Below are 14,044 nucleotides of genomic sequence, written 5' to 3' on the forward strand. Positions count from 1 at the left end.
CATGGCATGAGGACACTCCATGTCGGTCACTTACCTTCAGAGAGAAGGGTTGGGCGAAGTCTACTCGTACACAGCCATAGTTTTTGCGCAGCATTCTGAACACCCCCCTGGCCACGCTCCACAGACTCTCGTCTTTCTTGGGCTTTCCCTAAAATGGTGATCAGTAAAAGATTTAAGGGCTCATGCATTTGGCTGTGTAAAGTTAAAGAGCGTACAGAAATTTAGAGTGAGTTAAATAGTCTCCAGAAGCACCATTTGCTTCATACAGCTTCCCAAAGAAAGCAACCATGGGATACAGCTATACATGGACATAAACTGGTACATGCTTGGCTGCTGATTAGGGTGGAGATGGCCCTCCTGTACTGGGCCTTGACTCAATTAGTCCAGTAGGGGGGGGCCTAGGGGCAAAGAGGGATTTTTTTTCCCCAGAGGGTGCAGGTGGAGCATAACTGCGTAAAACAAAACCAAAGAAATTTCCCAGCTCAACTTCTCAGCCAGCCTGCAATCAATCAAATTGTCCTATGTAACAGTTTGCATTAAAAACAGGGGTTTCGTTTGCACACATTTGCAAATACATGTGTAAGCTGCAGAGGCCAGGACAAGGCAGCCCATTATTACCTGTGGTCCTAACTCTATACATTTTTCAGAGCCTACTAGAGATACTACTGAGAGGGGACATGATAGCAACTTACAAGTACCTCAACGGTGATCTTAACATAAAAAAAAAAACTGTTCAGTCGCAATGAATACATGAGAACACGAGGCCATACAATTCGATTGGAGGAGAAGAAATTTAACCTTAGGCTACAAAGGGTTTTTTTACAGTAAGGGCTACAAGATTGTGGAATTCATAACCACACGTGTTAGTAACTGCGAGGAGTATGACTACTTTTAAAAGACTATTGGATGTACATCTCAAGGATCAGAACATTCAGGGGTATGGGAAATCATTATGTCCACACACACCTACACAGGTTGAACTGGATGGACTATTGTCTTTATTCAACCTCAACTACTATGTAACACTGCATCTACTATTGAGGCTTTCAAAAACGTATAGGGTTAGGACTGCGGATAACAATCGGGTGCCTTTCCGTGGCCTCTGCAGCTTACACATGTATTTGTAAATGTGTGCAAACTAAACGTTATCAGTGACTCAGCTCCTGGCAGTCACTCTTGGCCCCGTGCGGTGCGCACTCCCGAGCCCTGCACACCGTGCGGCGCGCACTCCCGAGCCCTGCACACCGTGCGGCGCGCACTCCCGAGCCCTGCACACCGTGCGGCGCGCACTCCCGAGCCCTGCACGCTGCGCGGTCCGTATTGTTATTCTGAAGAAATCACTGTTTGTTCCTCTGTGTGTTGAGGGTCTAATGGGAGTGGTTTCATAATTATCAATTAGCTGTGCAGCTGCAGAGCACTAAATGAGAAAAGTGGCAAGGTCTGCATCCATTTAGACATGTTCCTAGTGGGAGTATCTCGTCAAAAATGTTGCAGGGGGTGCCTGAAATCGGCCTTGTATCTTCGTGCAAACTTCTAGGAAAATTGGTGAGCCAATCACACAAGCAGGAAATTATGTTTTCGAGGGGGGGGGGGGGGGGAACATCTCCAGGTAGCCATATTGCATTGCACTCAATAGAAAATTATAGAGCTGCAGATTGAAAAGGAAAGGTAGTTTTTAACATCATTCAATTACAATATGACTTGTGTCGCAATTGTATACGCTATATTGTTTCCTTCTTTATTTCCTTTTTTCCCCACGAAAGTGGATTTACCCTTTAAAGCGCACCTTCAATACGAATCCGCCGCTGGGACCACTTTTATGTGAAAGAGGACCGCCGACTGTGTAAGAAAATACCGGGGTTATGGCATCAGAACATCAAAGTAGCGATGTAAATACACAGTGGTTAACAGAAGTCAATGCAAGTCGTGCCGAAGTCGGTTCAAAAGTAGTAGAACCATTTTCTAAGTCGGAACGACTCAAGTCGCTCCTATTAGAACAGTCCCAATGCACTCAATTGGGGGGCGACTTCTCATGCACCATGTGCTCCCAAAGTTGGAGCGCAAGTCGCACCAGTGTGACCCGGGCCTAAAAAATGAAAAAGGGTCAGAGAATGGAGACAAAGTAACCACTCAAAGGAAGGGGTAAGGAAAGCAAATCATTACCTCAGAAAACAAAACTACGCATGGAAACCTTACAGGTTCATAAATAGGATGATAAGAACTTAGGATGGGCACAACAAAAAATAAAAAAATAAAAAATTAAACTTGGCACTTACCAGCTGCTCCCCATTATAATGTCCCTCAATGATACGGTCATAAGATATCCCCACGGGTATGACAAGGACATCGGGGACGGAGCTGTCGCAAAGTGTGTCCACAACGACCGACAGGATGCCAGCTCTGCCACACGAGGTCTTGCCACTGCGAGAGCGCGTTCCTTCCAGAAAGATCTCCAAGAACTGATGCTTGCAAAGGAGCTGCTCAATGTACTGGAAGACACAGCCAATGAGAAGACGGACAACATTATTGCCAAACATAAAAAACATTCAACTACAAGGCACAGCCATTAATAGGGAGGACAATGTTTTTCCCAAACGATCCAAAAACACATTCAACTACAAGGCATGGCCAATAAGTAGATGGACGACGCTATTCACAGGCACAGTTTAAACGGGAAGAATGTTTTTCCCAAACATTCAACTATGAGTAGAGATGGGAAGGCCTGGAAAAATGGATTTTTGTAAGAACTTACCGTAAAATCCTTTTCTCTTAAGCTCATTGACAGACGTAGTCTTCTTGATTCTCAAGAGCTGGGTTATGTTGTCTCCGCAGGAGTAGGACTAGGCAGAATGACAAAACGTTCTGGCTCCACCCTAGGGGGCAGTCCCTGAGGGTATATCCTCCCTCTCTCTGCTACAGGGAATCAGTTCTGTTTAAAGCAGTACAGAGAAATTAACCCAACCCAACTCAATGATAGAGGGGCGGGTACTACGTCTGTCAATGAGCTTAAGAGAAAAGGATTTTACGGTAAGTTCTTACAAAAATCCATTTTTCTCTATCGCTCATTGACAGACGTAGTCTTCTTGATTCTCAAGAGCTGGGACATCCAGAAGCAGTGCCACAAATGAGGGGTGGGATTGACAAAATCAAATCCAATCTAGTAGGCCCAACCGGTGCCAAACTAGAAGTTTTAAAGGCTCATTATAAACAAAGAATGAGACTAAAGAAAAAATTTTCCAACGGAAAAAAACCCTCGAGGTAGACCACTGGTCTCCTCAAATTGCGGCCTGCAAAACCTTGCGGCCAAATGAGGCATCAGACGATGCCATTACATCAACTTTATAATGTTTAGAGAAGGTATGCACCGACGACCAGGTAGCCGCCTTGCACACCTGGACCACTGACGCCTGATGGCGAAAGGCCCATGACGCACTAAGTGCCCGAGTGGAGTGCGCCTTAACAGGGAACGGGGGCTCCCGACCCTTAATAGAATAAGCCTGCACTATCGTCTGTCTGATCCATCTGGAAATGGTCGCGGCAGATGCAGGCAACCCCTTTTTGGGTCCATCTGGGATCACAAAAAGTGAATCCGTCTTGCGAAACGAGTCTGTCGTTTTCAAGTATACCCTGATCGCCCGGACCACATCCAAGGAGTGCAAAGCAAATTCCCGAGGATGACTGGGCTTAGGACACAGGGAAGGTAATACAATTTCTTCATTCAGATGAAATTCTGAAACTACTTTTGGTAGGAAGGATGGATTCGGACGAAGAACCACCTTATTTCTATGAACCACCAGATATGGTGAACGACAAGATAATGCGGCCAGTTCTGACACCCTGCGTGCAGAAGTAATAGCCACCAAGAAGGCCACCTTCTGGGACAACGTGGGTAGAGGAATCTCCCTAATATCTTCAAAGGGAGGTTTCTGAAGAACCGACAACACTAAATTAAGATCCCAGGGGGGTAACGGCGCGTGCACTGGCGGAGCCAGATGTCGCACCCCCTGGATGAAATTCCGCACCAAGGAATGAGTAGCCAAAGGCTTCTGAAAGAAGATGGCTAATGCTGAGACCTGACCCTTGATAGTACTCAAGGCCAGTTTCTGCTCAACCCCTTGTTGCAGAAAAGCCAATATTCGACTAATCGAATAAGACCGAGGACGGAACCCCAAAGGTTCACACCATGCAATGTAGGACTTCCATGTGCGATGATAAATCTTTCTGGAAGTCGCTTTCCTTGCTTCAACTAGAGTAGGAATAACTGAAGCTGACAAACCTTTGTCCTTCAGCACCTGGGTCTCAATAGCCAGGCCGTTAAAGCCAGCGATCGTAAAGCAGGATGGAGGATCGGTCCCTGAGACAGTAGATCCTCTCTGAGAGGAAGTCTCCACGGGACGTCCGCCACCAGTCTGACCATGTCGGCGTACCAAGCTCGACGAGGCCAGTCCGGAGCTACCAGGATTACTGGGATTCCTTCCTCCTCTACCCTGCGAAGAAGTCTTGGCAGTAACGCGAGAGGAGGGAAGGCATATATTAGCTGGTATTGCCCCCACGGGGCGATCAGTGCGTCTGCGGTTTCTGCTAGAGGATCGCGGGAGCGAGCCACGAATCTCTGAACTTTCCTGTTGAATCGTGATGCCAACAGATCCACATCCGGGGTGCCCCACCGTAGGCACAACTGGTGGAAAACGTCTGGATGGAGGGACCATTCCCCCTGATCCAGGGTCTGACGGCTGAGATAATCTGCCTGCCAATTCTCCACCCCCGGAATGAACACCGCAGAGATTGCTGGAACAAATCGTTCCGCCCAGCGAAGAATGCAAGCCACTTCTTTGGCCGCTCGGACACTCTTGGTGCCCCCCTGGTGATTGACATAAGCCACGGCCGTGGCATTGTCCGACTGGATCCGAACCGGGCTGCCCTGGAGCTGCTCGGTCCAGTGAATCAGACAAAGTCTGATCGCTCTCAGTTCCAATACATTTATCGGTAATCTGGATTCTTCCGAGGACCAAAGTCCCTGGGCAGATAATTGACCGAGAATTCCTCCCCATCCGGATAGACTGGCATCCGTGGTCACTATCGTCCAATATATTGGCAGAAATGACTTTCCCTGGCTGAGCATTGGAGACCGAAGCCACCAAACCAGAGACTCTCTGGTCTGTTTGCTCAATCGTATCTGATTGTCCAGGGATTCCGGATTCCGATTCCATCTGAGGAGAATCTCTTGCTGAAGAATTCGGGTATGGGACTGGGCAAATGGGACTGCTTCGAATGAAGCCACCATCAACCCCAGACCCCTCATGCAAGTCCGAAGGGAAGACCAGCTGTTGGACAGTAACAACTGGACTGCTGATTGAATCTTTCGAAGTTTCCCTACCGGAAGAAACACTCTTGTCCTGACTGTGTCTAGAATTAGACCCAGATATTCGAGCCTCTGGGTGGGAACCAGAAAAGACTTTTGCTGGTTCACCAGCCACCCGAATTCCTGTAAAGAAATCATAGTAATTTCTATGTTTTGTAGCAAGGTCTGAGGAGACTCTGCATGAAGCAGAAGATCGTCTAGGTAACCTAGAATCGATATACCTCTTTGGCGCAGAAGTGCCAACATTGGGGCCAACACTTTTGTGAAGACCCGCGGAGCCGTGGCGAGACCGAAAGGTAACGCCACAAACTGATAGTGGTTCTCCTCTACGGAAAAGCGTAGAAAACGCTGATGTCCTGCGAAAATGGGAATGTGAAGATAGGCGTCCTTGATGTCTATGGACGCTAGGACATCCCCTGGATGCAGGAAGGCTGCTACCGTGCGAATGGACTCCATTCTGAATCTTCTTATGTTGACGAAAGAATTGAGTGCTCTTAAGTCCAGAATTGGACGCACTTTGCCCTCTTTCCTGGGTATTGTAAACAGGTTTGAATAAAACCCTTGAAACCGTTCTGTCCAAGGAACGTGGACTACCACTCCTTGTTGTAGTAGATCTGTGACTGCTCTCCGCAGATCTTCTAGACGATCCGGAGATAGTCGGATATTGGAAGGGAAGAATCGCGCCGGTGGGAGAGATCGAAACTCGATCTTGTACCCTGACTTTATGACTTCGCAAACCCATTTGTCCGGGATTCTGGAAAGCCATGGATCCGGGAACCGGCGAAGACGTCCCCCCACCCCAGTTATGGGTGGGGGCGCACCTTCAGGCTTTGGATGGTTTATCTTCAGGTCTGGAGGGGGCGGGCTTTTGCTTGCCCGACCAACGACCCCTGACGCCTCCTGTAGGAACCTTGGAGGACTTAGTTTTTTCACCCGCTGGACGAAAAAACCTCTTGTGAGCAGAAAAAGAAGGCCCTCGTCTTTGACGAGTTCCTCTACCTTTAAAATTTTGCGGTAAAAAGGTGCTTTTTCCACCGGTGAGATCCTTAATGATCTCATCTAAGTTGGCTCCAAATAGACGTTCTCCTGAAAAGGGGATATTAGCCAATGCTTTTTTGGAACCTTGGTCGGCTATCCAACCTTTTAGCCACAGTGTACGCCTGAGAACCACTGCTGAGACTGATGCTCGCGCCATTAATGGAGTGGCGTCTAACGCCGCATCACATACAAACTGTAACCCCTGTATCATTTGTTCCAACAAATCTGATACCGCCTGAGGGACTTCTTCTAAGTCCCGGCGTAACCACTTGGTCCATTCAGTTACAGCCTGCGAAACCAGACCAATAGCAATTATTGGCCTGAAAGCTGATCCAATCAAGGAGAACATGGTGCGAGACATAGCTTCTATCTTGCGATCCACTGGATCTTTAAAAGACGGAGCGTCTTCTAAAGGAATAACCGTGGCTTTATTCAATCTAGCAATTGGTGAATCCACCACAGGTGGTTCTGTCCATTTCTTAATAAGGGTTTCCTCAAACGGATAACGCCTGTCAATGCGTTTGGAAATATTAAAAGTGCGTTTTGGCAGACGCCATTCTTCATCGATTGGATTGCCAAAACATTTGGGCAATGGAAAAACCTTTGCCACTTTGATGCGCTTTTTAGTCCCAAAGGGGATCTCAGTTTCAGCTATTTCTGATGGAATACCCTGTAACCTTAAAGTCTCTTGAACAGATACAATGAGTGCGTTTACCAACGCTTCCTCTCGGGCTATGGCAGATGCCGAAACATCCTCCTCACTGTCTGAAGAGACAGGACCCGAGAAAACCAATACCAGATGAAGTACCTGCAACTGCAGAAATAGGCTCAGAGTCTGAATCCGAGGTTTCAGATAATAAGGGGTTAGGCGGGGGTCGCTTTCTTGCGCCCTGTCCCTGACAAGCCACTTCCACCCGGGACACAAAAGTTTCCATAATGGCTGACAAAGATTCAATTGTCAATGGGGTGCTGGAGGATCCCGCAGACCCCTCGAGGGGATCCGGAGGAGATACATGAGTGGCAGGGTCCATGTTAATACAGGACACTTTTTGCCAGCAATAAACAAAAAAACCTTTTTTTTTTTTTTTTTTTTGTGTGTCTCCCCCTAGCGCAATAGCGCCCCTCAGAGTACCTGCTTCTCGATCCCAGAGAGAGAGAGAGAGAGGGACCCCCAAGGCTCACCAACCGATGCAGTGCAGTTTCCAACAAACTGCAGCCAGCGTCTGTCTTACACAGACTGGAAGGAGCTGTTTGCTTTTTCCCGGGCAGAAGGCGTGGCTCCGCCCCCTGTGTACGCCTTCCGGCGTTCCCAGCCCTCCACGAGGAAGCTGGGCTCACAAAACATGGCCGCCCCCATAGAAGAGACATAAGACTCCAAAAACATGGCGGCCGGCGTGACCTGAGGACATACATGCATTCGGTCTACGGCAAAATGGCGGCGGACCGCCGATATCGTCTTCCCAGCACATCCACCTGCACTCTGCTGAGAGGTGACATATGGATCTACAGAGATACACTGCACATAAGGTAGGATTATACCTCCTATGTTTGCTGTAATGTTACAGTCTGCTGGGTAGAGTGTTAGCTCTTGAACCAAGTCCACTTCCCACAAACACATGCTGTATTACAAGGGGGACTTGTAAGTGTCAGATATATACTGACCATATCTGGAGGGGCCCATAATATATACTGCCTCATAAATGAGGAAAAAAGGGAACGTTTTACCGAACCGACAGGCACCCTCTCTTCATAATACCCTCTCCACCGAGGTGGGGGTTTGTGGACGCCTCGACTCTCTGGTCCTGGCGTCCAAGCGAGCTTTTAACTCGCAAAGTCAGTCCCTTTACTGGGACTCCGTCGCGGCCGACTCAGCGCACTGGTCTGCACGCGCTTTTAGGCAGAAACCGGGGTGACCACTGGATCTCACATACAGCCCGTCGCCCGGCCCCGCATACTTACTTGAATATGTCGCGGCCGACCAAGCGCAATGCCTGGTCTGCACGCGCTCGTAGGCCGGCTGGGGTGACCACAAGTGTCGCCCAGTCCGGCATTTTTGCTTGAAGATCTCACAGGAAAAAAACACTGGAGAAAACTACCTAAAAAATGTCTTTTTCTTAAAGAAAAAAAGTCTTGCCAGGACCAAAAGATCCCAGCAAGGAACTTAGGTCCTTACTCCTGACTAGACAGAAAAAAACTGATTCCCTGTAGCAGAGAGAGGGAGGATATACCCTCAGGGACTGCCCCCTAGGGTGGAGCCAGAACGTTTTGTCATTCTGCCTAGTCCTACTCCTGCGGAGACAACATAACCCAGCTCTTGAGAATCAAGAAGACTACGTCTGTCAATGAGCGATAGAGAAATGTTCTTTTTTTTCAAAGCGTGTTTTTTTTTATCCTGGAAAAATTGGGGGGGGGGAGATTCATACTTTTACAATGATAAAAAATATTTTTTTGCTAGAAAAATTAGCAGAGACCCTAGGGAATAAAATGGCAGTCGTTACAACTTTTTATGTCACACAGTATATGCGCAGGAATTTTTTTAAAAGCAACTTTCTTAGGAAATTGAAAAAATTGACCACAGAACGACCGCCCACCGCAGATATACTGCGGCAGGCAGCCGCTGCTGGGCAAAGTGACGTAGGGGTACGTCGCTTGCACAGCCGCCTGTGAGGGGCGCTCATTCCCTGGGGAGCTAGCGCGAGTGACCGGCGGCTCCGATGTCCGCCGGCCACTCGCGATCCCCCGCTGCAGAGGGAGAAAGACAGACGGCTGATGTAAACACAGCCGTCTGTCATTCTCCCTGATGTAAATACAGAGGCTATGCGATCCTGCTATGTAGGATCGTATGTCTCTGTGATTACATCACAAGCCACGCCCCCCACAGTTAGAATCACGCCCCTAGGGACACACTTAACCCCTTGATCACGAATAAAGTTAACCCATTCCCTGCCAGTGTCGTTATTACAGTAACAGTGCATATTTATAGAACTGATTACTGTAGTAATGTCGCTGATAGACCACAAAAGTGTCAAAAATGTCAGTCAGGGGTCCGATCTGTCCGCCGCAATTTGGCAGTCCCACAAAAAAATAAAGAGAAAGGAAAAAAAATAGCAGATCGCCGTAAAAAAAAAAAAAAAATGAAAATCTTTCTCGTAGTTTGTAAACGCAATAACTTTTGCGCAAACCAATCAAAAAAAACCCACTAAAGTCAGCCCAATTTTTTTTATAGAATGTGAAAGATAATGTTATGCAAAACAGATACCCAACATGTCATTCTTTAAAATTGCGCACACTCGTGGAATGGCACCAAACTTCGATACTTGAAAATCTGGATAGGCTAAGCTTTAAAGTTTACCAGTTTAGAGTTACAGAGGAGGTCTAGTGCTAGAATTATTGCTCTCACTCTAACGTTCATAGCGATACCCCACATGTGTGGACTGAATGGTGTTTACATATATGAGAGCGACCTACGCATGCGTTCGCTTCTGCGTGCGAGCAAGCGAGAACAGGGGCATTTTCAATTTTTTTTTTTTTAACGTTTTATTTTTACACTTTCCCTTAATTTTTTTTTGATCACTTTTATTCCTATTACAATGAATATAAACATCCCTTGTAACAGGAATAGGGCATGACAGGTCCTCTTTATAGAGAGATCTGGGGGTCTATAAGTCACACAATCACTCCTCTAGGCTGGAAAGCCGGAGATAAAAAAAACAAAAAAAACAAAAACAATCTCAGAATATAAGTTAAAAATACGGCAGTGTTTACATCTTCCAGAATCGTGAAGAATCTTCCAGAAGTGACCTCATGACGTCGCTCCTAGCCTCCAAAGGTCATAGGGATGGCCGGGGACCATATGGTCCTCGGTCAGCTCTATGGTAAATGCCAGCTGCCAGCTGATTCATTCTCCGGCTCACCGATCGCACAGGCAAGCCAGTAAAAGCCTGTAAAAACAATCAATCGGCTTAACAGCCACTATGATTGTTTTTCACATTGCAGGGAATCATCTGCTAAAAAAAAAAAAAAAAAAACAATATCTGTATGATGCCTGCGGCTGCAGGCATCATTCAGATTTAACGACTTAAACTCCAGGACGTCATATGACATCCACCTAAGGACAAGTGGTTAATGAAAGATTTCTGTGATTTTATAGAATATCCTAAAATTATTGCAAGTTCTCTCAGCTGAAGACAAGCAAATCCTGGAATACAGTTCAAGTAACATTGTACTTCTCAATGCAGTTACTTCTGCATTGTACTTCTGATTTTCAAAAAACGATTAGATGGGCACCTTAAAGACAACAACATACAGGGGTATAAGATGTACGGTTAACAGTAAACACACACACACACACACACTTTATGGGTTGAACTGGATGGATTGATGGTTTTTTTCATACATATATGCAAATATGTAGTTCTCAAACAAGAGAAATATGCATTTCTGCCACTAGGGGGCACTGCTGGGGAAAGGCTCCAGTTTAGTTTGCTTGTGGAATCCATATTGTATCTCCTACAGTTGGGTGATTGTTGAAATACAGTAGATGATAGTTTCTGTCCTCTCAGGCCTTAACTGACAGGTAAGAGAATAAATTTGTCTGTCAAATTAGCTTACCTTTATAACCTTTAAATGATTCTTATGAATGTTCTCCGCTATCACAGCATAACATTTGCCTATAGTCTGTTGTAGATCTACACAAGGCTAGAATGTGCTACAAAACCATCGCCAAGCAGCTTGGTGTGAGTGTGACAAAGTTGGTGCGATTATTTGCAAATGGAAGAAACACAAAATAACTGTCAGAGCCGGTTCACATACAGGTGACCCGACTTGCTGGGGCGACCTGTGAAGTCGCGGTGCACAGCGCACACCGCGACCTCGGAGCGACATGCACGGACTTCATATCATTGAAGTCAATGCAGGTCACCCCAAAGTAGTACAGGACCCTTTTTCTAAGTCGGAGCGACTTGTGTCGCTCCTATTAGAACGAGTCCTGTGCTAATCTATGGCAGGCGACCTGTCAGGCGACCAAGTCGCCTGACAAGTCGCCCCAGTGTGAACCGGCTCTTAATCTCCCTCGGTCTGGGGCTCCATGCAAGATCTCGCCTCGTGGAGTTTCAATGATCATGAGAACGGTGAGGAATCAGCCCAGAACTACACGGGAGAATCTTGTCAATGATCTCAAGGCAGCTGGGACCATAGTCACCAATAAAATAATTGGTAACACACTATGCTGTGAAGGATTGAAATCCGGCAGTGTCCCCCTGCTCAAGAAAGCACATGTACAGGCACGTCTGAAGTTTGCTAATGAACATCTGAATGATTCAGAGGAGAATTGGGTGAAATTCTTGTGGTCAGATGAGACCAAAATCAAGCTCTTTGGCGTCAACCCAACTCACTGTGTTTGGAGGAGGAGGAGGAAAGCTGCCTATGACCCCAAGAACACCATCCCTACCATCAAACATGGAGGTGGAAACATTATGCTTTGCGGGTGTTTTTCTGCTAAGGGGACAGGACAACTTCACCGCATCAAAGGGATGATCAAATCTTGGGTGAGAACCTCCTTCCTTCAACCAGGGCATTGAAAATGGGTCGTGGATGGGTATTCCAGCATGACATAGACCCAAAACACACGGCCAAGGCAACAAGGGAGTGGCTCAAGAAGAAGCACATTAAGGTCCTGGAGTAGCCTAGCCAGTCTCCAAACCTTAATTCCATAGAGAATATGTGGAGGGAGCTGAAGGTTCAAGTTACCAAACATCAGCATCCAAACCTTAATGACTTAGAGAGGATCTGCAAAGAGGAGTGGGACAAAATCCCTCCTGAGATGTATCTACAAGAAACGTCTTACCTCTGTGTTTGCCAACAAGGGTGTTGCCACCAAGTACTAAGTCATGATTTGCGAAGGGGTCAAATACATATTTCACTAATTAAAATGCAAATCAATTTATAACCTTTTTTAAATGTATTTCTCTGGATTTTTGTTGTTATTCTGTCTCTCACTGTTAAAATAAGCCTGCCATTAAAATTATAAACTGATTATTTCTTTGTCAGTGGGCAAACATACAAAATCAGCAGCAGATCAAATACTTTTTACCCTCACTGTAACCCTATCGTTTTAACGGTATAAAAAAAAAAATATATATATATATATCAAACAGTTACATTACTGGAATGCCGGGTTTGCCAACTGTCATATTTGTTTGTGTCCTCAACCAAACTGTCAAACCATTAAATAGCTGGTGTCATAACTGATCACATGTACAGCGCCATGGCAGTTGCAGATCAAACAGAAGCAGCTTCCTTGGCTGTAAACAATAAGAGGGTTTAATTCTGCTCTAAGGCTGTAAGCAGATCTGCTTCTACAAATTCGTCAGTATCTAACAATGGATAGCAACTGGGCATGTGCAGAGCAGGGGGAGACAGCATATCACTGGATTTTATACAGTATAGACACTTATTTTTAATGTTTTACATATCTATAATAGGGATCATCCAATATAGCTTTTTGAGGGCAGATACTGATTTTCTGGCCACCCTTCAGGCAGATATTAGGTGCAGATATTTTGCAAATGTAAAGTTTTTATTTTTACACTGTCCTTTTAATCAGCGGAGAGGGGATGTCCCCCTCCCGCTTCTTGTAATGACAAATCGAGCAGCTTGTAATGACAAGGGCTCTAAACAACGGTACCGGGGTAATGCCTCTAGCTGCAGCCATCATTCCGGTACAACCACCTGAAGCAATATCGGCAAGTTTGTGGCTGATAGCAATACTTAAAAAAAAATGGAATATCGGCCTCCGATAATCCGCCCCACCGATAATCGGTTGATCCTTAATCTATACCTGCAAAAAAGGCCAGTCTGAAGTCATCTAGCAAGAGTTAATTTTCTAACTAAAGTTAATAAAGTTTAATAAGAAGGCAGTGTCCTAAACATTCCAAAAACATTTAACTACAAGACGCAGCCAATGAGAAGACAAACAATGTTATTCTGAAACGTTCCAAAAATGCTCAACTATAAAGCACAACCAGTAAGAAGGTGGACAATGCTATTCTTAAACATTCAACTACAAGGACACAGCCAATGAGAAGGTGGACAACGTTATTCTGAAAGACTACTTTGGTACCTACCCCGTTTAACAAGGATCTGTACAGAATGTCTTTTTTGCCATCCGGGGTTTCATCAAGTTTTCGCCGAATGAAGAACCCGCCCAACAAGCGAATCAAAGTACTGTCCAATAAGAAAGAAGCAGTTTATTTCTAGTTTGCAAGAACACATATTATATATTCACACAAAAATACATTCTTTGTTGGCAAATGCTGAACCACTTGCCTACCGGGGCAATTTTTTAAAATTATCTGCACGCATGATAAAATCTTCAAGCTTTTCTAGGAATTACTGTAACCCCCCCAATACCGCCAAAAAATATATTTTTTTATGCTGTACTATATTTGCTTATTAAGATTCTGAAAAATTTTAACTGATTAATTGTTTTATGAGGTGGAGGTTTACATATATTTTTAGCATTAATTATGACCTAACATTATTGCTCACATGTGTGGCACAGTTAGTGTTTACAAACCTGTGCTCACCCTGTGCTGTGCTTTTTATATGGGGTGTGTACAGGGGTGATGGGGGGTGTTTTAAAAA

General features: G+C 45.7%; 1 protein-coding gene across 1 annotated transcript in view; it reads right to left on the reverse strand.

Moving 5' to 3' along the window:
• The window catches only part of GPAM (glycerol-3-phosphate acyltransferase, mitochondrial), an 86,444-nt gene that overhangs the window by 45,693 nt on the left and 26,707 nt on the right, over positions 1 to 14,044 (reverse strand). The window contains exons 7-9 of the mRNA XM_082268372.1: positions 13,525 to 13,624; positions 2,277 to 2,489; positions 35 to 148 (exon numbers count right to left, since the gene is read on the reverse strand). Coding sequence (XP_082124498.1) covers positions 35 to 148; positions 2,277 to 2,489; positions 13,525 to 13,624 — 427 coding nt within the window. The remainder of the gene's footprint in view (positions 1 to 34; positions 149 to 2,276; positions 2,490 to 13,524; positions 13,625 to 14,044) is intronic.

The sequence above is a fragment of the Pelophylax lessonae genome (assembly GCF_965119305.1).
Source record: "Pelophylax lessonae genome assembly, chromosome: 9".
Classification (NCBI taxonomy): Eukaryota; Metazoa; Chordata; class Amphibia; order Anura; family Ranidae; genus Pelophylax; species Pelophylax lessonae.